Source organism: Apostichopus japonicus, chromosome 10 (genome assembly GCF_037975245.1).
Source record: "Apostichopus japonicus isolate 1M-3 chromosome 10, ASM3797524v1, whole genome shotgun sequence".
NCBI classification, from domain to species: Eukaryota; Metazoa; Echinodermata; class Holothuroidea; order Aspidochirotida; family Stichopodidae; genus Apostichopus; species Apostichopus japonicus.
In genome coordinates, this window is record NC_092570.1 from 11,339,042 (window position 1) to 11,365,954 (window position 26,913).

Consider the following 26,913-nt stretch of genomic DNA (forward strand, 5'->3'; position numbering starts at 1 on the left):
TTGAATAAAGAAGGTATATCGATGATTTGTAGTGTTCGACCGATTGTATGACAATCGGTTTTACCGATTACCGATTAATTCCTGTGACAATCGGTCGATGCCGATTACCGATTATTTCAAAATTTTTGTGGAACTGGCCTAATGTATGATTTAGTGTTATGCATGATTACCAACTTCTAGGCCAATACAATCAAAGATGTAAATGAACGACTTAACTTTTCACAGTAAAGATTAATGGAGAAAGTAAAGAACACTGTAATACGTACATAGGGCGGTGTACGATTATAACGAGGATTCGCAATATTGCAATCCCGCCACAACACAGTACTGTACAGACTACAGAAGGGGAAAAACAGTAGCCATTGGCCACAAAATGAAAAACGAAAAAGTTAGGGACAGCTTTTACAACTGCTATTAAAACCATTATCAGTGTTGCAACTCCAACGTAAATTAAGTAAAAAGTATATCGCACAAAAATAAAATATTTGTTATTTCGTTAGCCGATATCGAAATATATAATCTGATATGAAAAATAATGTGTAGGCCTAAGAGTAAGTTGGCCTGACGTTTCGATCCTAGCAGGATCGAAATGTAACGCCACAATACTTATAACATATTTTTACACAGGCTCTTTAGTGGATTTAAGCAGTTTGCTAACAGTTTTATTTTATTATGAAAAATAAAACAATCCCGAAAGTTTGCTTCAAGTTTTCAATGATTACCATCGGCGCGGTAAAACTTACGATCGAAGAGAGAAATGGGAGAAATCACACACTAAAGTCCCATTGACTTTGTCGCGCGTGTCACTGGAAATCAGACTTGCTTTTAGTCGGTTGCGGTAAGGAGTTTAGTTACTGTTAGCACGTATGGTACATGCGGCATGTGAAAAAAGTTGCTTCGGGGTTTTCGCAAAAGTATGCCTAATCACAAAATGCTGTAATGCAGTAGAACTACTGAGGACTGTCGCCAAACGTGTTTAGGGATTTTTAGGAGTATTTGGAGTCTTGATTTCATCATTTTATGCCAGTTGTAAAATCTTGGGTGCATTTTCAAACTTAACAGTTCTGAAGCTCAACCGATCTTCAGCCAGACTAGCCTAATGTACGTAGAACTCACAATGAACAAAGCCTAATGTTATTGTTTTCACTTTCCAGTTTTCACCTACGGTGAAACGGCCAAAGTGGTTCAAAAGTATATGGATTTGGTGTTTATATTTAGTATAGAAAATTAATCTTTCTTATCAATCGTTTAACAAGATGACAGGTGGCTTTGTTAGATGCAACAAGCGAAGTAAAATTATGTCGTCCCCCTAAGCTTATCGCGGGTATACTGTGTGTTGTTACGCGGGTATACTGCATGTCACTGCCAAAACTGGATAGTGTATCGAACAGCATTTGTACAAACTCGCGCGAGGGACTTACGATACCGCTTCACGGTAGATAAGCGCACCTTCCCCGGCTATGAATAGCATTGAATCAAATGACCAAAAATGTTCTCCCGTTGTGGTTGTGGTGTATCAAAAGCGCGGAAAAATACAATCCTTTATGTCGAACGTAATAATCGGTTCCAAATAATCGGTATCTCAATGGATTTTGCCGATGCCGATTATTTACCGATTGTCTGATAATCGGCCCGATGCCGATTGTCTAACCGATTATCGCTCGAACACTAATGATTTGCAAAGTGAACTAGAGATGATTCAGTAAGAGTTACGAAAACGCTTTAGCAAAAATGAATAGCTTAATCACGGTTTGGCTTAAGTGCAATTTAACTGTACTATAAGTGGTATTACAATTGTCAAGTCGCTAAGTCTCCCCTTATTTAACGATTACTGTAGACAATGCTAACTTTATGACAAAGATCAACTCCTTACTTTTTATATTTGTTTAGCCTTATAAATCTGATCGTGTTTGTCATTATCAGATTATCAAAGATTTTTCTGAAGGTGGTCTTAAAACGGTTGAATATGTTAGCTATTGTTTAGGCTTAAAAATAAGTTGTTCCACTCGCTTTTTTGGGGGCAGTAGCAAACTTTTTGCTAGAAGTTTGTTATATGGTTTAAACTTTGATAATTTGTTTATGAAAGGCGTCTATTTTGATAAAGTTATCAGCTCTAAAGTTACAAACTCCTTTTGGAAAGAAATACTTGGGTTAACATATTCGGATTTACGCAATGTGCTGGATTCTTTCAATGATGCACAGATTGCCTTAAGTCTTCCTATAGGAACAACAGCTTAACTTGGGGTGGGAATCAGCCAGTTTGTTACAGTCATTGGATTGATGAAGCAGTTTAATTTTGTTCATGACCTTGTGTCTCATAAAGGTGACTTCTTCACACTCAATGAATTTGTTAATAATCAGGGGCGGATCCAGGGGGGGGGGCCGACCCGGCCCCGGCCCCCCCTTTTCGGAAATCAGTTGCGTTTTTTTTATGTGGGAGTACTTCAAATTCCTAATAGGCATAACTTGGTGAAAGAAAAGCCTAATATATATCCAGCTGCTCTTCCCTGAAACGTTTTTATTCCAAATTTGAAACTAAGGCAATTATCAGGCCTACGCGACATCACGTATTAATTAGATACGGCTCAGTACTATAGTGCTGACTATTACTGTCAGGGAAAATCAATGCACAGTTAGCAAGTATATCATAATTATCTGAATGAAAGGGGGTGTAGGCAAAGAACCTGAAGTATTTTTAAGGGAGGGCCCGAGGAACATGAACTTATAGCATGCTCCTCGTGGTGAAACATAATTGCACCTATTAGGTCAATTGAGTTTACTGTTAATAGTAGGAGAGACTAGTGTAGGTTCTTATGACCAACTAGACCGGTTTCTGCTCTCAAACTTTATAGGAGGAGCTTCATCAGTAGTAGCCTTTGAATATTTTATATTCGGCCTGGGCGTCTCGTTCTCAAAATGCATCTATTTTCTGTGTACGAGTTTTTATGGACTCATAGTGCAGTTATAAGCATCTAAAAGAGCTTCGTGTGAACCTTGAGAGTCAGCTGATTCTTCGTTAGTATGAAACCTTGAGTTAACAAGTAAATCTTTGAGATTTTGGGCCCTTTTGTAGGCTAGAATCGGTTCTTTTGGAAACAGTTTGGATAATTCCGCGTGCAGGGGCGTAGCAAGCGGGGGGGGTGGGGGTGTCACACCCCCCAATAATTTGGTCGCTGTCGGCAAATTTTGGGTCTGTCGGCAAAAGGAGAAAAGGTGAAGAGAGCGGAAGGGGAAGAAAGAAGGAAAGCTGAATAGAGAAAAGGAGAACGGGAGCTTCTTTATCGGTTATTTCGATTTTCCAGTTCTTCATCTGATAAACTCATTCACCAATCCAATCACCCGACGCCTGCAAGTTAAAAACCTCTTGGCAAATAACTGATAATGTCACGGCCGTCAGTATAGCTACCGTAGCCAGGCTCAGCTAGACGAGTGCCAGAATCGCCGGCAACTCAGTGAAAGAAATGGAATTAAAGGCTTCCGTATAGGCCGCAGCCCATGAGTCGTGCTATCGTGTGACAACGTGTTGTTATTATCCTCTGTTCAGAATGACGTCATCGCAGATGTCATTCGTTCTCCGTGGAAAACTTAAGGACACGGCTCATGAATTGTACACAATTTTTAACGTTTCTCGCTTTTATATCAATGAATGTTGTTATTTCTCATTACCGGAAAGTTTTCTGAACATTTTCATCACGAAGTTTCACTATTTCAACGATCGGTGAAAGAGAAAACACAGTTCGATAATTGGTTCCAATTAATTCTTCTTCTGCCGACTGCCATAAAAGTAATATCGAAATGGAAATTCTACGGTTCCAAATTTGACTTAAAATATGCACCAGATTGCATCTAAGGACGTTTCAAAACTAAAAATTTAAAAAAAAATTTTTTTTTTAAGGGGAGGGGGACACCCCCTTAGACCCCTCCCCCATTTCAGTCACCACTTCCAGATCCGTCGGCAAATCAAATCCTCCACACACACACCCCCCCCCAACAAGAAAAAACTTCGCTACGCCCCTGTCCGCGTGTTGCGAGATTAAGTGCCAATGTTTCAAAAGTACATTTTTCAAATGCGTGGTTTTGATATGGGGTGTATAGGTAAGCTTGAACACCATTGGTGGTTCCTTTTGTTTAGGTTTGGTAGTGAGGTATTGCCCACGGTTTTCAAATTTTATGCCTTTCGTGGCTGAGGCAATTTCCTCTTTCTTATAGTTACGGAGTAACAGTTTCTCTGTGAACGCATTCTTTTTCTGTAAGAAATCAGTCTCATTGTTACATAGACGTGCGTATCGTAAGACTTCCCCTTTAATGAAGCCTTTAAAAGTGGCAAGTGGGTGTGCAGAGTTTCTGTCGAGGTATTGGAAGGTTTCCGTGGGTTTGGTGTAGACTTTGGTGTCTAATAACCCATTGGTTTCAAACCTTGGACCTTTGAAGATTTTCAAATCTAGGTATGTTACCTCGGTGTGTAATATTTCTACCGTAAACTTTAAGAAGCGGTGAATTTCATTCAACCTGTTTACTAGTTGTTCAAGTTCCTGAGGTGAACCGTCGTAAAGCGGAGCCATTTTAAGATTTTATTATCTGTCGGTAAAATCTGGTTTTCCAGTCTATGCATGACGATATCACAGATTTCCGGAGAGGCTTGGCTACCCATGGCGCAACCGATCTTTTGTAGATAGAATTGGTTATTGAACTCGAAACAGTTTCTTGTTAAAAATAAGTTCAATTAGTTTGCGCATGGATATGGAAGATATTTTATTTATTCCATATTCGCTTTTTTCCGCCTTTTCATAGACTTCTTGACATATATCTAATGCCTCCTCTTGGGGAGTATTGTATACATGGCGACGACATCGAGTGTAGCAAGTACTACTTTGGTAACGGGGTGGCTTCCACAATTTTCAGAATGTGATTTGTGTCTTTCACATAGGTGCTTTGTTTTAATACAATAGGAAGCAAGAAATAGTCCACAAATTCCGATATTTTTTCGGTCGGTGATCCGTTTCCGCTTATTATCGGGCCCTCCCTTAAAAATACTTCAGGTTCTTGGCGACTACGTTGCGTTAGATAGTGTAAAACCGCCTACACCCCCCTTTCATTAATAAGTATATCATAATTATCTCATTGAATATATCTTGTTTTATGTTTTTTTCTTGGGGTGAATCTGGTGTCATAATTTTCGCGCAAGAGAAAAAACGAATCGACTCAATAATAGTGTATCCATTGTACATGCACTGTTGAGCGTTGTTAAATATGTGTCTATCGAGAAAAAATATGTGCACAAAAAAGCCGTCTGCAACGTTTCTGGTTTTTCTAGTTTTTGGCGAAATGTTTCACCATTTTGCATCTAAGCACTCACAATTAACCAAAAATTTCCAAGGGGGAGGGGACAACCCCTCCCCCTAGACCCCTCCCCCAGGACGCAGATCACTAAAGTGCTACCAACGGGATGTCGGCCCCCCCTTTCTCAAAATCCTGGATCCGCCCCTGATAATTGTCAGGATCCTACACACTTTGTAGAATACTATGGCATTGTAAAGTCCATTAAGTCTTTGAGGCCAAATTGACTTATTGAATTCTGGCATCCCTGTTACTAATATAAAAGTACCAAGTACAATTGTAAGGTTCATTCGATAATTTAATTCTACCTGATGAATGTTTTTTCTAACAAAGACAATTAGTGAAGACCCTACGATTTTAGTAATTTAAGCAACTTTTCTGAGAAATGACAGTCTGCCATCACTAGCCAAATGATAAAGTCGTTGGCTTTGAGTACAGCGATTCTGTATCGTGCCGTGTTGATGTATCAATATAAATCTGAAATTGTTTGCAAAAAATCACCTACAGTGTGTGAATAATAATAAAAATTATGTGCAAACACCTAAAAGAATCATTAGCGAAATGTTTGGCCACCTCTTGTGTATTTGTATTTTGAAACGAAACTTTTTCTTTCTTCCCTTGTTTGTGTTACTAAGCCAAATTCTATCCTAACATTGTAAGTGTATGTCACAATGCAGCCTAGCCACCTCGCGGATTTCATATGCTTCGATAGTGATTTTTGTTCTTTTTTTTTTACCACAATGGCAATGTATAATGGACTTGTTCCTTACCACCTCAGCTCTAAAGGACCCTTATCACTAACTCTTGGATTTTAAACATCCAAACTCAGAATATCGTGGTTACAACTTGTTACTTTTTTTTTCGTAATTTGAGGGGCTCTGTCTGCTCCTTAAACATGCAATGTGTTTTGTCTTTTATTTGTTCTGATTATCAAATGAGGCAGTTGAAATTCCCATTATGAGAAAATCCAGAGTATTATAACCATGGATACTAAATATTTGATACATTACTCCTTCAAGAGAAATTGATGAGAAACCTCCGCAGTATTTTACTCTAGTGACAAAACATGGCATAGGACCATCAAACCACAGACCTATAGACCCACCTTCAGGATACTTATCATGCTTAGTTTGGACTATGGAAATCAATCTCTCTTGACAAACTCCAATAACTGCATACATTTTCTGACGTTTGGAGTAACAGCTATAATTGTGACTCAAGTTGTTGTCACTTCCAAAAGACATTCCACTTAGCTCTGAAGTCAGTCCAAGAAACATTTGCAGGAACTGCAATGACCACTGTAAATTCCGTATGTTTACTTACTTTGATGGCTAACGTAGACACACTACTACGTTGCTTGTATATCCGTTGCTATACACAGAGTAAGCACATGGTGATTCCTTCTCCACAACATGGCTGCAATACTGACTCCTATGGAAGGCCGTCAGTGAATAATAAGTCCCAAGGGACGCCGTACGCGACTAAAGTCCATATGCAAAAGCATAGTTAACAAACTCCCCCTCAAAAAGAATGAAGGAGAAAACGTACAAAACAAAACGGCAAAAGGAGTTCCTCAAGCAAAAGTCTGGGCTCGAATAGGAAAACTATAAAACACTATATACATGGTTCTCCTCGCTCACTCTAATCCTGAAGCTTCAGGATTCCTCCCTCAAGTAGTTCTAGAAGAGCAAGAGGAGAGGCTCCTTTCTTGGTTAAACAGTCTGCTACTTGGGATTTGGCCCTATACCATTTAACTGCTGAAATCTGCTTTGTTTGAAGTAGTTCTTTAATCCCTCCAATTTCAATTCGTAGTCTCTTTTCATGCACAAGATTGGTTGAATATATGTTATCGAAAAGGGAGTGATTGTCTGTAACGCAGACAAACGGCAGTAGAAGGGTATTTAAAACCCCATAGAGAAGCTCAGTGAGCAGGGCAGCTACAAAAACCCCTGTGTCAATTGCGTCAGCCATAGCTAGTGTTTCAGCAGCAAGAGTACTCCTAGCCACACGTCTTATCCTTTTAGATTGCCATGCAAGGGGAGCTACTTGGCCCTCTTCTCCAATAAGGAAGATGAAATAACCGCCTTGACTACCTCCATCTGGAAGATTGCCTAATGAGGCATCACTGTATATGAGTAGTTTTAATGCACTCCTGTGGCCAAGCTGTGGGAATTTAAGAGTGACATTCTCTGACTGAACTCTCCGAACTACCTTATTGGTTTCAAGGAGATCTGACACTTTGGCTTTCTTAAATACAGCACTTAGAGAACAGGCGTCAAATAGAATATCAGGTCTTGTCTGGTTAGCAATCCACATGATTTGCCCCACTTTGGAACGCATGAGCTCCAATTCCTCTGAAGTTAAGAAATCTTCTTTCTGCCTTTCTCTCTCTTTGCTTATGAGGATGGGTTGTATAGATTTGGCATAGTCCTGTTGATCCAATCTAATCATGCCTTTACTGGATCCCAAATGAAGGCCTATGTACCTGAAGGACTCCGATACCTCCAGCCCAACACAAAAATGACTCCTTATCTTGTCAATAATGTCAGTTTTAAAGCTGTCCTCCCCAGCCCAAATAAAATCGTCCACATGACTGGCTAGAAGTCCATTTAACTTGCCATTTTTGAACCAGTAAAAGACGGTGGGGTCCACCGTGGAAATGCTTGCTCCACACTTTACCATGACATCCTTTACCCTGTTGTACCAGCAGAGTGAGGCATCGCTTAAGCCATATACGCATTTCTGAAGATGCCATACAACATAATTAACTTTGGCTTCTACTGGTGGTTTAATGAAAATATTTCTCTTTATTTGAGCACTTTGTAAGAAAGCAGTTTTAATGTCCATAGACTCAAGTTGCCATTTGTTTTGTGCAGCTATGGTTATGAGAACTCTCAAAGATTCTTTGGCACAGGTAGGTGAATCTGTCGGAATTTTATTCCTATCTTTATCTTCAAACCCTCTAGCAACAAGTCTTGCCTTCTTAACACTTCCGTTTGGGGTTTCTTTGATGGTACATATCCATCTGGTTGAAATGCATCTTTGACCACTGTCTGGGACTTCCTCATAAACTGCAAAATCTTTCCACTTTTGCAATTCCTCTTGCTTGGCTTCTTTGAATAAAAGGTTGTCTAAAATGAAAACTGTTTCTGGAGAATCTCCCCTCTCCTGGGCCATACTTTCAGGTGTGATAACTTCTAGATTATTTACACTTTTAAGGTCAATGGATTGTGTCGATCCTGCTGATGAATCAGGTTTTAGGTACTGAATATTGAACCAATTTGCGTGTTTCCCTGTAGCCTTCCCGGCCCTTGACAAAACTTTGACCACATTAGTCGTCCCGTCTTCTCCAGTATATTTAAGATTTTGTCCTACCTGTGGCCTGGTGTAGTGTGGGTCCTCTAATGCTGGGTATGTTTGGGTTTGGACCTGCTCAGTTTCTGATGCAACATTTCCCACCTGATCTTCAACGCCTTGAAAATGATCCTCCACACGATGGGATGCATTCTCATCTTCTTCTTCTACCTGGTTACCCTCTTGTGGAATACCAACACTTCGCCCTTTGATTTGGTTCTCAATTATGTTCTGATACGCTCCCTTTTCCTGTCGATTATCCTGTTCCCCTACTTTATTAAGACGACATCTATGAACTCGTACATAGCTCCCTCCATGTCTTACAAATACTACCACCCCATCTCTGCCAATAACAACACCGGGCCCTTTCCATTCATTACTGTCTTGTCGTTTATAGTACACCTTATCACCAGTGACAAAGTTACCTAATGTCCTAACTTGCTTTCTCAGAGCCCTTCTAATCCTCTCTGATGACTCTACAGCAATAAATTCTCTGCGGGCTCTGTGTAAATTTTCAGCCAGGTCATGTAGCTCTGAATTATCAAATTCCCTACCATTGTCGGTCAAGATAGATTTGGGAGGCCCATGTACACCTATCCATATCTTCAATATTTTCTCGCAAATCCTGGAAGACCTTTTATTTGTGATCACCACCGCCGCACTGTACCGTGAGAAAAGATCAATAACATGTAAGTACCAAAGGTGTGGGCGAATCTCATGTAGGTCCATCGCGATCATGTCGTTAAATGCGTGAGACAATGGCAGACAAACAGCTGGTTTAGGTGGGGCACGCTTAAATTTAACACATGCGTCACATTTGTTAACAACCTCTTTAAGTTTATCTATAACTTCCTTGGAAGCTCCTGCTCCTTTAAGCAGGGGGGTCATCCTTTCCACATTGGCATGACCAAATTGTCTATGTAGTTTGGTGAGTTTCGCTTCATCCCAAATCTTTTGGGAGATATTGTCTTCCAGTTCTGTTTGCTGCTCAACCGTTGTGCCTACATTCTCCGTGTTTGCAACTAATATTTCTTCAAGTTGTTCTCGGCATTCATCTTTTGGCCCGTTTCCTTGTAAGCTGACACAATAATGTCCACTTGATGTGAATTCCAGAGGAATGTGCTGCCCAAAAATTGTGGCGGTGTCATTAGATAGATCTAGAATGGCATTGGCCCTTTTCAAAGAATCTTTACTTAGTAATAATGGAATATCAGTTAACTACTTCTGTGGCAATATTGCAGGAAGTGTTTCCTATGATGGCGGGAAGGACGACTTGTTCTTCGAGACTACTGTGACTCCATCCCCAAACCGAAATTCTTGCCTACTATTTGAATGACTCCCGATATCGCTTCCAGTTGCCTGAAGTTTCTGAGCATAGTTATCTAACCACTTCTGGCCACAAACAGTCTTAGTACAAGCCGTATCAATGACAGCTGTGCCAAAGGCTTCTGTCATGAAAATTTCGTTCTTATCAGTCTCATCAACATTGCCCAACTTGCTAAACAGTGTAATATTGACTGATTCTTGGCCTGACATGTTGTATTCTGTGTCTTTAATGGGCTGTATGAGATTGACTGACTGTGGCTTATCTTTATCTGGGCAATCTTTCACCCAGTGAAATACAGACTCACAAACAGCACACTTAGTGCGTTTACCAAACTTATTAATGGGATTGGTTCCTTTAAGCTCTGTAGTCTGAGGACTGCTGTTCCCATTCCCACTGGGCTTGTTTCTGTAACGATTGTTCGACCTATAACTCCCTTGGCCTTGCCTATACCTAGTGTCCGTAACGTATACACCTTCCACTGGTTCCTGTTTAACACTAGGCCCTAGACTCCCTATGTTTGCATTGCTGTTAGTGTTAGGCCTGACCTGGTACATGTCGTTATTACCATTACCAGGGGTACTACTACTGAGCCTAAGCCTTCCTTCCAAACTTACTGGATATTGACTATGTCTGTCGCCAAAAATTCTTTTCAACGCTGATTTCATGTTGTTGAATGTTATATCTTTGCATGCTGTGAGGGCCATTTGCCGATCTGTTGTACTAAGATTGGTGTTATCAAGTAGCTTGAAGGCCTGCATAGCATCCGGTAACTGCATATCATGCTTTTCCATTCTCTTGTAGAACAATTCGAACTGCGCTATGTATGATGTAATCGGATCGTACTCACTTTGCTTGAAGGATTCAAACGCTCTGTACGCTTCGTAAGCAGTATCTATCGCGTCCTTTTTGAATACAGAATCCAATTCTTTAAGCAAACTATCAACCCCGTCGTCTTTATTGAGGGTTTCCGCTTTTATTTCGAGGGCCGTTTCCCTAGTTTTCCCCGTTAGCGTGAGTGCAATCGCGATGGCCTGCTTTTTAGTATCCAGTTCGGTCACTAATTGCCACATTTTGACCTCGTTTTTCCATCAGTCATATCCTACATCTTCGTCCAGCTTTGGCAGAATTTTGTACGATTGTGCCATTTTCTTTCGGCTTAATAACCTCGCTCTGCTACCATGTAAATTCCGTATGTTTACTTACTTTGATGGCTCACGTAGACACACTACTACGTTGCTTGTATATCCGTTGCTATACACAGAGTAAGCACATGGTGATTCCTTCTCCACAACATGGCTGCAATACTGACTCCTATGGAAGGCCGTCAGTGAATAATAAGTCCCAAGGGACGCCGTACGCGACTTAAGTCCATATGCAAAAGCATAGTTAACAAACACTATGAGTTTAATAAAATCTCAGATTATTCCCTACACTGTTAACCAAGCTGACTTTAAACAGAATTTATCTTCAATTAATCGGTGCATTTTACAGACAAAAGTTGCCTGCACTGTTGGAAGTCAAGCAATGTTTCAGGCTAGCAGTCTATTGGAAAAGAAACTTACCCTAGGCCCTTGGAAACATATCAATACTTAGATAGAAACACTGTAGTTCCCTTAAGCCACCTTTAAAGGCTTAAAGGGGATACTTTGAGATACCCTGGTCTGTAAAATAGGTAAGAACATTCTTACAGAAACAATTATTTGGAAGATATAAATGCTGCCAATGAAGGCATATTTCTTACCAAGAGAACTATCTTTTTAAATGCTCATGACCAAAGAGCCACCATTACTTAAAACTGACATAAATTCCACAAAACAAAACCTGTGACATAAAAAATACACTAATGAAAATTGGACCTGAAGAGATGGACCTGCTGGAATCCAAACTTCCCCAACTGATAATTGCTTACAAAAGAGCACCTGCAGACAGTTCAAACATAATGGAATCACAAATTAAAGCACTTTAATGACAAGTACCCACTGAACTAGTTGTTAAGGTGAACTACTGATGATGTGGTACAACTCTAAGCATACAGTATATGTATTCCAGAAACTTGTCTAATGGACATATCTTTTTTCAAATAACAGCCAAGGTTGTTCATTTCTGAATCACTGTTTACTTTGGGTTCTACCTTATCACAATAGTATGATGTCAACTACTGATAATGTGCTTAATGTTACTTTTGCAGTCAAAATTGACTGATGTTAGTTTTGAAAATAACTGTCTTCTGAGGGTTCATATAGCATTTGTGGCAACAATCCGAGCAATTACATGTTTGCTTGTCACATAGCTCATAAACTAGAGCTATAATACAGGTACTTACGAAACATACTGGAATGACCTAGTCTGCTTGCCAGATCCAAATATTGTTATTGGCTCTCCCTTGAGAGACTGGATGATGAAATTGCTGACCACGCGACCATCGTTCATGTGCATTCTGGGACCAAAGGTGTTGAATATTCTAGCTACTCGTACTTCAACATTTTCCTAGAGTGACAGTGAAACATAAGTGACACAGAAGTATGTTAACATTACCTCAGTATCTTCAAAAGAAAATGGAATTCATTATTATAAGAGTGACAGCATGATGATCCAAAAACTCACAAACACTGAAGTAGTGACAAAACTTCAATTGAGTCAATGAAAAGTGGTTGCTAAAACTTACTTAGTTGCAATAACTGCTTCTCTTATCAAAAGTGTTGCCCAATATCTTCTTTGCTTCATTTTTCTCATAATTTCTCAGTCAATTGTATGTTCATGGATGCCAATAGTTCTTTGTTCATGTTTGTTCATTCACTGTTTATAATTTCCTAGTTACTCTTTTTTGTCATTTTGCATATATTCTAGTAGCGATTGGAGCAGGAAGATGACTGTAAACATTCTCAGGCCAGGAAAAAGGAGGTTACACAGGAACCTCTTTCCCAGGAAATTTTAGTCACTCGCGAGAAATTTTGGAGCAGAGTTAAAAAAATAAATCTTCATCATCGCGGGAAATTTTGGAGCAGAGATAAACAAAATAAAAAACAGACAGCAAAAACATGAAAAGGGAGGAAGAAAGAAAGAAAGATGGAAAGGAAAATGAAAGAATTTAGACGTGTACGACAATAAAACACCATATGTGAACCATTAAATTAGCACATTAAACTCTATTATTACCGATTTACCGTCAGTCACTATTGTGGGTCAATATAGGCCTATGTGCACTACATGACCTAGGCTACACCAAATATCGAACGTTACTTGGGCTCAGCATGTTACAGGACTTCAAAGTTATTCTGAAATTTTCGTTATTTTTCCTTCAAACGATGATTGTGAAGGTTCCCATGTACAAAATCTTACCCTTATGCATTTCACCTCATTTTGTTATAATAATTATAACGATTTAATAAATTTTGAGCCAAAACCGCAGGGAGTATATCCAGTTTAAATCTGGAACTGTACATTATAATAGCCTTGGGTACGGTACTGGTACACACTGCTGTGCGGTACTTGAGAGTTGATGCTGTAATGAAATGGATTCGTTTATGAATGCGGGGGGTTCCACAATGTCATTTATAGTTATCTTTCCCCACTTTTTTAATTTTTAAGATTTTTTGTACGAAAGATTGATATTGTACGTATTGAAAGTATATTTTCTGGAGTAAACAACAGCCGATTAACGATATGAATAAATCTGTACTATTCTTATGTATGTAGTTTATAATCCCGTATTTATGTAGCCCCTATGTTACATTGTTATTGTCTGAAGTTCCAAACATGTGGTGACTTGTTGATAGTTAAAAACTTTTCCAAACACGTGGTGACTTGTTGATAGTTAAAAACTTTTCATTGTAAACTTTTGAACTTGAAGGGGTTGCCCTATTCCAATATCATGGAATAGTGTGGAACTCCCAATTTCTTTTTTGTGTACGGATTACTAGTTTAATCCATGTGCGAACGTGATAATCTAATATCTTACGTCGAGTATGAATGAAGGATAGTGTGGGTTGCTTTTTTCCAAGGTTTGTGCTTTTCTTTTGGAAGTGTATGTTAAAAAACAAAGGCCCTAATATAGCGTGTTATTTTTTATATTTTTTATAACCGTACGTGTAAGAGTATGTACATACTGTAGCCTAGGCTATGCATATTGAATTTATGAGATTGACAGTCTCGTAACTAAGTGCTTTGAACCAATGATGAAAGTTGAGGAAAATACCGGTTGTAGTTACGATACCGGGATTCAAGTTGCAACAAAACGACTCATGTGCTACTGTAACATGGTTTAACACATGTGTAGTACACTGGCAATCACTGTAAAATGGGCCACCAAATCGCGTCAATTGGGTCTTCAATTTTCAAAAAGCTTCAGCTTCTGAGGAGGATGCTAATGAGCATACATGAATTGTTACAATTTGCATTTATAAGGAACATATACCTGCTTTGCATATGCATAACACATTGTCTCTGCTACTCTCTTGCCTTCATCATAGCAAGCTCTGGGTCCTATAGGATTAACATGTCCCCAATATTCTTCATTCTGAGGATGTTCTTGTGGGTCTAAAAAAGAAGAAAAAAGGGATCAATTCACAGATTGTACAGAAGTAATTGCAAGGCAACTATTTGGTGTGTCCGATCACCCGAGGCAGCCAAAATCATAGAAATTTCACAAGTATGTCCAGTTTATTTTAAATGATCAATCAATATTTTGAAACAAAAAATTGTTTTTGGAAAGATTTTCATTATTATTTTAGTCCTCATATCCTTGATTTTTGCTAACATAGCTTATATAGCATTTTTATCATTATTAATTAATAAAATACACCCTGGGCAGCAAAGTTGAACCAAATCAGTTCATATAATTCTGCTTCTGTTTACATTCTACTGTTCTTTGTTATGTACAGATGTACTTTCCATGAGATCTTGTTATTCTTCGTTGTTTATTGTTACAATATCTTCTGAAAACTGGACTTTTAATCACAAACACAATTGTGTTGAGCTTAAATGATAGAAATACGATGAAAATATGATGCTATAATGTTACATGATAAAATAGTCACTTGTATGACTGCCATATCATTGTTAAGAATCCTCTCTTATTGTTGAAATTATCAAATTTATTCTTGCACTGTGTGAACAAATGATATTTACCACACATTCGTTACATGTTGATATGAGCCAGTTCCTCCTTCAATTGCAACATCAATTGAGCAACTTTGCCAGTAGATGGGACAGAACTACATATGGCATATAGGGTATCTTACTAGCAATAATAAGAACACACAATAAGAATGACAAGCAGCTGTCATACCCTATCTTCTCTATAGGAAAGCAAGCTTATCAAGAGCATCTAGTTTTATGCATGCTCCAAGTTTAGCTGGTTGGTAATATATGATGCTCCCGTAATATAACAACACTAGTGTATCTTTCTTAGTTAGCAAGGGCGTAGGAACCGGGGGGGGCTGGGGGGCTCCAGCCCCCAGTGAAAAATGTGGAGGGCGGAAGTATCATTCCGCCCCCCCGGTTCGCAAGTCAGAAAACCCCTTTTTCATTTTCAAATGAGAAAAAAAAATCTCATTTGGAGCACCAAATTGCATCTAAGGCCAGGTGAAAATACAAAATTAAGTCTAAAAAATTGGAGTGGGTGTTGAAGTGTGCTATATTGCACCCCTTACACCCCTCCCCCAGGCCGGCCATCAGTCTTCAGCCCCCCCACTAAAAAGTACCTTCCTACGCCACTGTTAGTTAGGTCTTCTGATATAACAATCAGTCTACCAGGATGTGCTGCCAGAGGTATTTTAGTATCAATAGAAAGGAACATGTCTAAAGAAACCAAGCAGGCATTAGACCCTTGGTATTGTGGAAGGTCAAGGACATGGCAGGACAGTAGACATGCTTTTTGTGGGCTCTCAAATTTTCTTCACTTTGATGACTCTCACATCATCTTTATCCAACAAAAGTGGGGATATAACTTGTTGCACATATTTTCATATCTTAGCTGTCATCGGAACATTAAAATGGGAAAATATCAAGCAGCAAAATACAAAAGAAGTCTGGCTTATCGCCTACACAATGTCAACTCCGAACCTATGCTAAAGCACCAGGCAAGCTGAATCAGACAATGCATGCTACGATACTGAGTATAATATTAGATGCTTTGGAGGAGGAGGTTCAAAACATTTTCACTAAACTTAAATAGTTACAGAGAGACTTTGGAACAGCCCTTGATATTCAGTGTATCAGAGTAGAAAAAGAAAACAACATAAAAAGATCATTATGGGAAAGTTGATCAAAATGAGTTGAGAAGTTGGAAGCAGACAGATATAAACATTCTGCCTGGATTTACAACCATGAGAGATTTTCTTTCTGCAACAATTTGCGAATTGTTGGATACCCTTTGTCGGAAAAAGAAGATTGCATGGAAATATCATCAGCAAGTGTTACAGAAAGTGGGTATCCAACCTGTAAAATCAAACTTGCTCACAGAGCTGGTAAGAGTGTGAAGTGAAGAAGCCGACATAGCCAGGAAATCTGTCGTTTTTTGCAGGACAAGCTGAAGACAATAGGGGAAGCAAGGGGAGCACTAGAGAATGATAGCTTTTTCATAATTGATGATCTTACCCCAACTGACCTCAGAGAGAAAAGAAAATGGGCCGAACAAGCTTTAGACTATTTCGTAGTGGGACGAGTTTCACTTTTCTGGGCGAGTATGGATATACCAAGATGGCCCGCCTTACCGTTAGCAGTCATCAAACCACTGAGTGTTAGATCTACAACAGCTTTCTGTTATTTACACATATGAACTACAGGGATTTACTTTGCCACTTTTATATTCTAGCTGAGCCACTCCTTGTTCAGTTGACTTATGAGTGTTTTATGTGGTGAGTGTCATGTTATATTATTATTATGATACTTGTCTGCCATCATGTTACTGTGGCCTACGTGGGGCTTCTACCACCCTTTCTGGTTGACCTAGTTTCAATCGTTACTGATTGGAAAGGCTGCCAATTAAATGGATTCTCTTTTCCTTTTTGTTTCCTTTTTTTCTAGTATATGTTTGTGGCAATCATTGCTTTTTTACATAAAGAACAACTATGGAGCAGTGTTTCCTCTAAGAAATTTCCCATTGAGTCAAAATGGCTAATATCTGAATATTTGACTCACCGAGGGGAAAAATTCCTTTATCGAACTAAAAACACAATCGGTCAATGTTTTCGTGATTTTCACGATGTTACATTCTGCTGACAGTATTTGTATTTGTAGCCAGGATTTTCAAAGTTGTAGGCACGACTATCTGAGCGGAGCGCCACCATCGGTTGGCGCGGAGCGTACAAGAAAATTTTTGGTTTTACAAACCCCCCCCGATGGCCGGAAACGGCCCTTCCCGAGTGTTCATTCTGGTTCCCTGGCCTCTTGGTAACTTGAGACACCTCATTCAATATTACTTTTAAACCCCAAAACAAACGAGTTAAAATAGTACGTAATTCAATACTACATAATGTATTTAAAGTTAGCAAAGTACATGTACAGAGTAAGCCAGTAACAACAGGCAACAAAGTGCTGCAGCTCTATAAAGTCTGTCAATAAACGATAGGCTTATTTGACTGTGGAATGTTTCTCAACTGAAATATTATCTGCATAAACGGGTTCCTAACTAGATGTTAAAAAACTGACAAGATCGGATCCTAGTCTTTTTCGGCAGGTAGAGTGTTGACAGCCTAGATGACAGAAGAATAGGTCACCTAATTCAGCCGTATTCTTGCTACGTTCATTTCAATAGTTTTTCCTGTGTAGACTCTAAAACTCGTCCAGCAAGCTTATGGATTTGAGTTATGGGTGTTTTAATAAAAAATAACAAGAGCATCAATGATGCAGTATCTCAATACTGGAAGTTTTAATTTTGATTCCTAATTTCAAATCTTTGCTCTGTCTCTACAATTATCAATATCAATCATGGTACAACAAATATATAACTTGCATTTTTGCTACTTTGCCACGAATAGTCTCTGCAGGTTACACTTTATCCTGCTAGTCTTGCCTTTAGCGCTCATTGCCTGTTAGTCGAAAGAACGACGTTGCAAGGTTTAGTAATGTCATAGAATATTTAAGAACTTGTTTTTTATGTGGTATCCTTCATCTTAGGTCAGTCTCTGTTGGACTTTTTGGTCATATAGTTTGACGTCAATGACAACAGCCAAATTAGAAGAGGCGAACAACTCGACCATATTCTTGATGCCTGCCTTGAGAGCTAGGCCTATTGACCTACTGTATGTTACTGTAGACTGTAGTGGTGACTACCATCAAAACTGTGTCCACTTCTAGATATCAAAACAACCCACGTTTTTCCATCTCAATTTTTCGGACATGAAGATTTCATGGATTTATGACTTGGAAAAAATAATGTAAAAGAAGATTACAAGTTTTTATATGCAAGTGATGGGTGGCCTCCTCTTCCCCTAATAGCCACCTCAGTTCCTCTCCATTTTGTTATTTTATTTTAATTCTTTGTACATTTGATGTCAAACATTACAGGTTCAAAAGAAAGCTAAACATACTTCTTATAACCTTATACATCTTATATCCTTATAAATAAAACATAACCTTATACAATTTTTATAGTCTTATCAAAGTTGTGATGCTATGGCCGGCTCCTCTTTTACCCATCAAACAAACTTACCCTGGTCCTTCCTAGGAAAAGCTGTCTGAACACCAGTACAATGCTAATGTGGCTATCACTGAAAGCCTAATAGGCCTAGGCCTATATATATATATATATATTTTTTTAAATGCACTAGGCCTACAGTATAAAAGTAGGGGCGGCAGCTCAGTGTTGTTTTAAGAAAGAAAAATCATTTAAACATCAAATAAAGCAAATAAAAGCCATTAAATGTCATATACAGGTAGTAAAATTCTTATTAATACCTACCTGTAAACAACAAATGAAAGTTTAAAATTTTAATAAAATATATAATACATAGGACCCTGTCTTAGACGATACCACTGTTGAAAGACAGTTCTATTCTATTCTCTTTCATAAAACATAAGTTTTGGAGCGTGTGCAAAACAGGTCTGCCAAAGTGTGTTTTCAGTCCAAATTGGCCCGATTTGGACATAAATCGGTGAAAAAGTCACAGAATGAGATACAATTCTGGAATAAAAAATAGTAACTTTTGTTGGTCTATATGATATATTCTTGCTCTGGAAATTCCAGAGAAAAAGAACTTTGTTTGAAGACGCTGAAAAATTTTTAAGAGAAGAGAAAGTCCCACTTACTGTTACAATATCTCTATACATGTAATGTATTGAGATAAAAAAACTTGGCCAAAAAAGTGTAGGCCCGGGCCTACAGTGCTACATACTGGCTACGCCCCTGTGTACTAAACATCGGCCAATCCAATGTCTGATTTTAAATTGAGGCATGGAACCCTGAGCTTTATTTAAACGATGATTGCTACAGTAAATAATAGCAAATTAGTTCGTTGCATATTACGCTTTATTTTTACAAGCTAAATTTGGCTCAAATATAGTGCACCACTTGCAATGCAGGGTAGGAATTTAGATTTGGCTCTGGGGGGCTATTTTGGAAAATGAAAAGTTAAAAACGCCCCCCCCCCTTAATGTAATTACGAGGTTTTTTTTAAGGTTTAAGGGGCGTATTTCCAAAGTTCAATATGCTGTTTACGGAAAAGGTTGTAAGCATTCATCAGGATCAAGTAAGCACAATTACCCTCTTCAGGCGCATAGCCAGGAATTCGCCAAGGGAGGGGCGAAACTGTAGATTCTGTATTGCAAACTATCTAAGCGTAGCGCCACCATGGTTGGCGCGAAGCGTACAAGAAAATTTTGGCTGTAAATGCCTCCCAGATCGCCGGAAATGGCACTTCCCATGCCTTGTTAGTTGCATCTTTGCATTTTCTCTTTTGAAAATACTAGCAATATCATGAAAACCTTATAAAAGTTTGTAAAAAATATGCTCAAGGGGGGGGGCGGCTGCCCCCTTCGCCCCCCCCTTGGCTACGCGCCTGACCCTCTTCCTAGTTAGCTGCGACCGTATAGCAAATTCATTGAAAGTTTAATTGCCAAAATTTGCGATCGTTTAGCAAATAACGTCGATCCACCGAAAATATGACGAAAAACCAAAAACCCATCAACTGAAATAGAAAACACAGGTTTACTTCTACTGAAGGTGCCCTTTCCTTTATCATGTATTTTTTTGTGTGTGGATAATATCACCAACCACCAAATACGAAACTATTATACCACTGAAAAGTAATCGAAGTTAAAACCTTCAATCCATGGCCACAGCATAGCTAGGAAAATACAACATTCCCTCTCTAAGACATAGCACATACCTACCAAACAACTGCCGATTTCCAGCAATTTTTTTTTTTTGCAAACCGATGGTTAGGATACATTTCCTATTGACTTAGTGTGGTTGTTAGGCTAACATGTGATCGAAGGTTGCAGTATTTCATGGCTATTTTTGTTCTAGCTAACTGCGTCACAATTTAAAGAGATGCTTAGGCTAGATTTTCCCGTTGACTACGTGAAGTGTTTGGCTACCTTGCGCGCGACGAAAGCAGCAAGGAAAGTATGTAAACAAAGCTACGCAAAGTATATTGTTTTCTTTTTTGTTTTATTTGCAAACCGATGGTTAGGCTACATTTCCCATTGACTTAGTGTGGTTGTTAGGCTAACATGTTGTCAAAGATTGCAGTTTTTCTTGGATATTTTTATTTTTTATTTGCGACACAACTTGAGCGAATAAACAGATGGCTAGGTTAGAGTTCCATGTTGACTTAGTTTGAAGTTAGGCTACCATGTGGTTATTGTCGCTAGTACTGAAATTGCTAAGTGGAGGCCGTAATTGCAAGTGACTGCGCGAGAAGTTCATGGTGATTGTGTGCAACCCTTCCGCACTGCTTCAAATTTGATCAAATGTGATGCGGGATTGTGAGAACTGTTTGTGCGATTCATGCTGCTACTGCAAACCCTAGCTAAAGCAAAATGCAAGTCACAATTAAATTTACACAGACACCTGATATTACGAGGGCGATTTTCTTATATTTCTTTTCGCCCTCGCAATTGTGCTTTCGGAGGGCTTTTTCTTAGCACTTGCTAGGGCGAATCGCCTGTCGCCCCCGCTTATTTCTGACCCTGTTGCAATGTAATGTAAGGTAGGCTATACAGATATTTTATTTAGTACACTGGTATTGCGAACCATCGTAGTGTAGGCAATGCAACAGTGCACTTGCACATTACGTTATATGATTTAGCTTTACAACAATCGAGCTAAATCTACGTGACTGTATAGAAAAACAGCGCTACGGTAAAGTTAACGATCGCTAATTTAACATTTCTGACGATAAATTTACAGTAATAATTTCTTCACTTCAAGTTCTGAACACCATGCCTTTTGAAACGATTTTTTTTCTATTCACACTGTATAAAATTCAGGAGAAAATGAAACCCTCTTTTTTTTTCTCTCTCTCTGAATGCCAGTGCGTCAAATCGGCAAGCCAGTGCGTCAAAATCGCGTCATAGCGGAAACACTGCTATGGAGACAAATGTTTTTTTTGGGGATTTTCCATTAATTTGGGAGTTTACATACCCATAATCAACATGTGTAAAAATAATCTTCGAGAACCTCTCTATAACCCATCAAAAAACGACCACGAAAATGGACATTTTGGGTAGTCACATGACATGAACCTCTGGAATGTCTGAAAACAGAGATTGACCCAAAGTAGCCTCTGGTCACCGTGTGACGTCATAATTGGTATACCGGGAAAATCAAACGCTAAACTAGGCACTGTTTATACACAGATAGCGAACAATTGTACTGTATTTGACTTCCAATTTCGAGCGTTTGAAAAGCTGTTAGCTTAAAACAAGAACATATGAAGGTAAACAACTAGTTTAAGACAATTTTAAGCAGAAAATATATACACGGTCTACATATGTGTGATATAATGTTATATGTAAGAACGGCAAGGGCGTGTTTAGGAGGAGACTTGAAAGGGTCAATTTCACATTAGCTATGTCCGCCACAGCTGTCGAAAGTATATAAGTTTCTCAGAATGAGACATTTGCAGCATACACAGAGGCAGGGTCATGCATGTGGACTTATGGGCATGAGATACTCCAGGTGCTATAATCTTTCCGCATGGATCTCACAATTTGATCCAAAGTCTACGACGTTTTACATCGGTACTTCTACTCGGAAAGCTAAAATTATTATTTTTTAGTTATCCCGTCTATAATCTATTAGTAAAATCTCGTAAAATTCCTTGTCAGTCTTTCCTTGTATGAAATAAACGAATGAATAAATAATAATTGTGAGAATTCTTCCAATTTCTTACACCTAACACCACACTAAGTCTATGGGGTAATCTAGCATATTCATGTTTATTAGCTGAATTTTTGACGCAGTTATAAGGTATCCATGGAATACTTTCGTTATTGCTGTTATCTTCGACCACATGGTAGCCTAACACCACACTAAGTCAATGGGAATCTTGCCTAACCATCGGTTTGCAGAAGAAAAATAAAAAATCACACTGCGTAGGATTCGGGTAATAAATTAAGAACCGGGTAGTATTGCGTCGGGCGGGTACCCGGATACCCCGTGAAAACACTATCTAAAGATTAATGATATGAAGAGGTTTAGTGGGTGGCTGAGCCTTAAATACTTTTGCATCAAAATTTGCGATCAATCAATAGGCGTAGGGATAAGTACTACAAAATTTCGCGCAACTGGTATACCCATACATTAAAGGGCATCATGAAACATTTAATAAACTCACTGTATATCTCCTATATCAATCCAATAATTTTGTTCTCTGTAAATTTAATAACACCAGTTGAAGATATTTTAGTTTTGAGGCATTCTTGAATAACAGTCAACCTGAAAATTTCGTTCCGTTTTGTTGTCCGTCATGCGTTACGTTCGTTTTAGGAGCGTTACAATTCGCCTTGTCAAATAATTGTTTTGACCTATCGTTAGCAGAGTGCTACATGTACACATGGAAGTAAGGCTACTTCGTAGCAGACGGTCAAAATAAATCAAATTATCCATACCACCAGTCCAACAAAATTTTTTAAGTTTAAAGTTTTAATACTTTTCCTAAGTTAAATTCTGTGAACGTAACGGTAAATCGAACGTCACGCAGGTGGACGGAAGTTGTCAAAATGTGATTGTTTAGTTTCATTTTGTACTTACGAAAATGTTTGGCCTGACACATTTGAAGACTGACTTGATACAAACTCAATAATGGTGCGATAACAGAACATTGATGACGATAAGTTCGTTCACCTTCAATGAAGTTTCTTTGGTCATCGAGCGAACGTATGGCAAGCCGTTTTATCATTTACCTCACAATTTGACTTAAGTCGAATACAATTCACTTAAGTGGAATTCAATTTCACTTAAGCAGAATACTATTTAACTGAAGTGGAATTCTATTTCACTTAAGTGGAATACCATTCCACTTAAGCTTAATTGTATTTTACTTAAGCTGAATTCATCAACTTGTCACTGCATTTTACTTAAGTTAAATTCTATTTCAGTTAAGTGGAATTGAATGCATTTCACTTAAGTGGAATTGTAATGCCCTGTCTATATCACTTAAGTGGAATACAATTCCACTTAATTGGAAATGCATTCCACTTAAGTGAAATGTGATTGGATAGTCTATTTCACTTAAGTGGAATGTGATTGGCTAGTCTATTCCACTTAAGTGGAATGCGATTGGCTAGTACATTCAACGCCGAACTTTGCCCTGCCTTATAAACAACTTGCCGCAATACGCGTTCGTACGTTCCTTGGTGTCGATATGTCTATCAGCTGAATTTCGGCTGTCCATCAGGATCCAGCTAGCACTTAACATCCGTGCAAGGTGTGAACTTACGTACCTGACCTGGTACCTGACGAATACCATTACCAAAATAAAGCCATGGCAAATACATTACAAGTGGTTGGAGCTACAGCCGAAAACGCATTGACAAGGGCAAGAGAACGTATTACTTTTTTTTATTTGGATGAAATCTTTTATTTCGTAAAAAGTTTCACATCTAAAAGGTTACGAGTTCTGCCTATGTTACTTAAACAAGATGTAAGTCGCCTCTGTTGTGCATCATACTGATTGTTCCCCTGTGCAAGTGAGGAAACAACAATTCTAATTGTGTCTCTAACAACAACAATTATTTGATCGCATTCCAGCAATGTTAGATGTGAATGATTAGCCATAGCCATGATGTACACGTGCAACGAGGTTCGACTACATCATCATATGTGATGAGCAGTTGAATGCGTAAGGACAAACATTACCCTAAATTGTGATTATATATAAGCCACATACAGTATCAACATTTCATCTTAAGTGGAATTGTATTTTACTGAAGCAGAATAGAATTCTGCTTAAGTGAAATTGACGCCCAAAGATATTATTCCACTTAAGTGAAATTGTATTCCACTTAAGTGGAATGCATTTCCACTTAAGTGAAATAGAAATGTCCATTTCCACTTAAGTGAAATGAAATTCTACTTAAGTGAAATTGAATTCCACTTAAGTGGAATACATGTTACTTAAGTGGAATAACATTTCACTTAAGTAGATTGTATTCCACTTAAGTGAAATGTATTCGACTTAAGTCTAATTGTGAGGTAAATGTTAAAATGGCTTGCCACACGAACGTGACATGGAAGTGTGGACAGACATAACGTTCAACATCAAAGATTGCTTAATAACTCACACATATTTATAATTACTGCAATGTTTTGGACAAGATGATGACGGGCGATTTCCAATGTTGCAATCACATTGGCTGACGGGAGAATTTGTTTCTTTGTTTTTGAAGGAAATAATACATTTGATCACAAATTGGACAGAACTTTAGAAGTTCAAGGTAAAGAATTTCAATGTCTGATTAGTGAAAATTGAATGGGGAGTAGAACAAAAACTAACTATTTTTTATTTTGTTCCACTATTCTGTTTTAAGAAATGGTGGACAATATTTGAAGGGGTGGTTCATTTTAAAAGAAAAGGCCTCAAGAAAATGAGGTGTATAAACATATGGGACCCTAGTCCGTCCAGAATATAAAGTTCCACTTCATAAAAAGACTTGGGACAACAGATAAAAAAGACACCACATAAAGATCATTTTTTTTTTATTTATACAATCATATAACTGGTATCACATTTTTTTTTCTAATTGAATATGTTGCATTACCTCAACTCATATTTGAAAAGTACAATTGGACCCCTTTACTGTGAAATCTGCCAGCTCCTTTATGTGAGATTCAATATAATTAATGATCAACTTGCTCCATCTGTATATAGACTGAACGATCTCAAAACAGTAATTAGAATTTGAACACAAATTTCACCAGAATGCTAAATTATGTTCCGCTTTAACATATTGAAAAGAAATTTTGACCTGGACTATTCTTTGAATGTTAATGTTTGATCACTTTTTACTACATACTCAATTCATACTTATCCAGAAAACACACATAGAGACCATTCATTGATACCATTTCGCATACAGTAAATCTCTGCTTCACCACATTTGCTACCTGTCCAGCATACCATTTGCATTGGCCAGCGTTCACTAACACTTTTGAGAAACAAATTGCAACTATTAAAAAAAAAATAACTCATACATTATATTTCAGAAAATGGTATTGACTGCAAAGAACTTTCTATTTTATCACCCAAAAGGGGTATAGAATGCTTTATAACTTTTATGGTTTCCACTTTTCCATCATACCTAGATGAAGTCTGGAATAATTGAAACAAACAGCAAATATTTTAACCATTTAAAGGTGGGATCGCTCGTAATTTCCTCGTTAATTCTGTCCTTCACACCAACCGATTCAAAAATAATATCAATACTACCCTCTACCGGTTCGTCACTGTTGTTTCGTAATTTCTCAGCAATCCCGCATTTACGGCTAGTAAGCAATAAACGGGTTTGGTTACCTGAAGCGGTGGCCTTGGCGAAATTCCAGCATAGTTTCTTGTCTGTGGCAGTGTCAGTACAGGGAGTTGTTATGGAAAAACTCCCTGGTCAGTAGTATGCGGTAAATTATTACGTCGCGTTTTCGTGTGTGTTGTGTGATACAAAACTCTGTGGGCTGTAGTAGCTGTAGTAGCTGTACAGTATAGGTGTAATAGTTTGACCAGGGAGCTGCTACTCAAGCGGTTCCCTGCTTTTTACTCTTTTAGGCCCACATGGTGAACAGTCGAAGTCCGAACTGTTCGGATGCCCTTGTTTCGTAGTTGATTCACTGATTTGGAAAGCTCTGCATGCTTTATGCTGTATCGAATATCAGAAGTTTAGCCTATAGAAGTACAGTACTATTTTACTGTAAAAAACAGTGTATTCCAAACCTTTACAGATGCGCCAGTCTTGTACTAACCTGAGTAAAGTATTTGAAATATTGCAACCTTAGTTGCGAGCCGACATTCTTTCACAGCTCAAGAAACTTATAGTGAAGTTTATGTCTGATACATTGACTCGTGTCACAAAAAGGACAGACGCGAATGAGTGAAAAAATTGACTGAAGTGATTACAACATTGGGTATCAAACAGGGTTGGCCAGTTTTTACCGGGCGGTTTTTACCGCCCCGGTAAAAACAAGTTTTTTACCGGTTTTTACCGGGAGGTTTTTCCCACCTATAAGTGGGAAAAACTGGGAAAAACCGGGAAAAACCTCAAATTATATAGAATTCCTAAAAACTCATGTGGAACTTGTGGAGGAGCATAGAATCTACAAGAAAATGGCATCTTATGGTAGGGGGGTTGGGTTACATCCAAAGAACAGCTATGATCTTTAACTTGTGAGTTTACCGATTAGACTATTATAAATAATTCAAATAAATAATATATTGGATGCTCAAATCAACCAACTTTAT

The 26,913-nt window shown here is 38.4% G+C and overlaps 1 protein-coding gene across 1 annotated transcript in view; it reads right to left on the reverse strand.

Annotated features, from left to right (window-relative positions):
• The window catches only part of LOC139975463 (UDP-glucuronic acid decarboxylase 1-like), an 87,270-nt gene that overhangs the window by 19,445 nt on the left and 40,912 nt on the right, over positions 1-26,913 (reverse strand). The window contains exons 8-9 of the mRNA XM_071983461.1: positions 14,433-14,554; positions 12,342-12,505 (exon numbers count right to left, since the gene is read on the reverse strand). Coding sequence (XP_071839562.1) covers positions 12,342-12,505; positions 14,433-14,554 — 286 coding nt within the window. The remainder of the gene's footprint in view (positions 1-12,341; positions 12,506-14,432; positions 14,555-26,913) is intronic.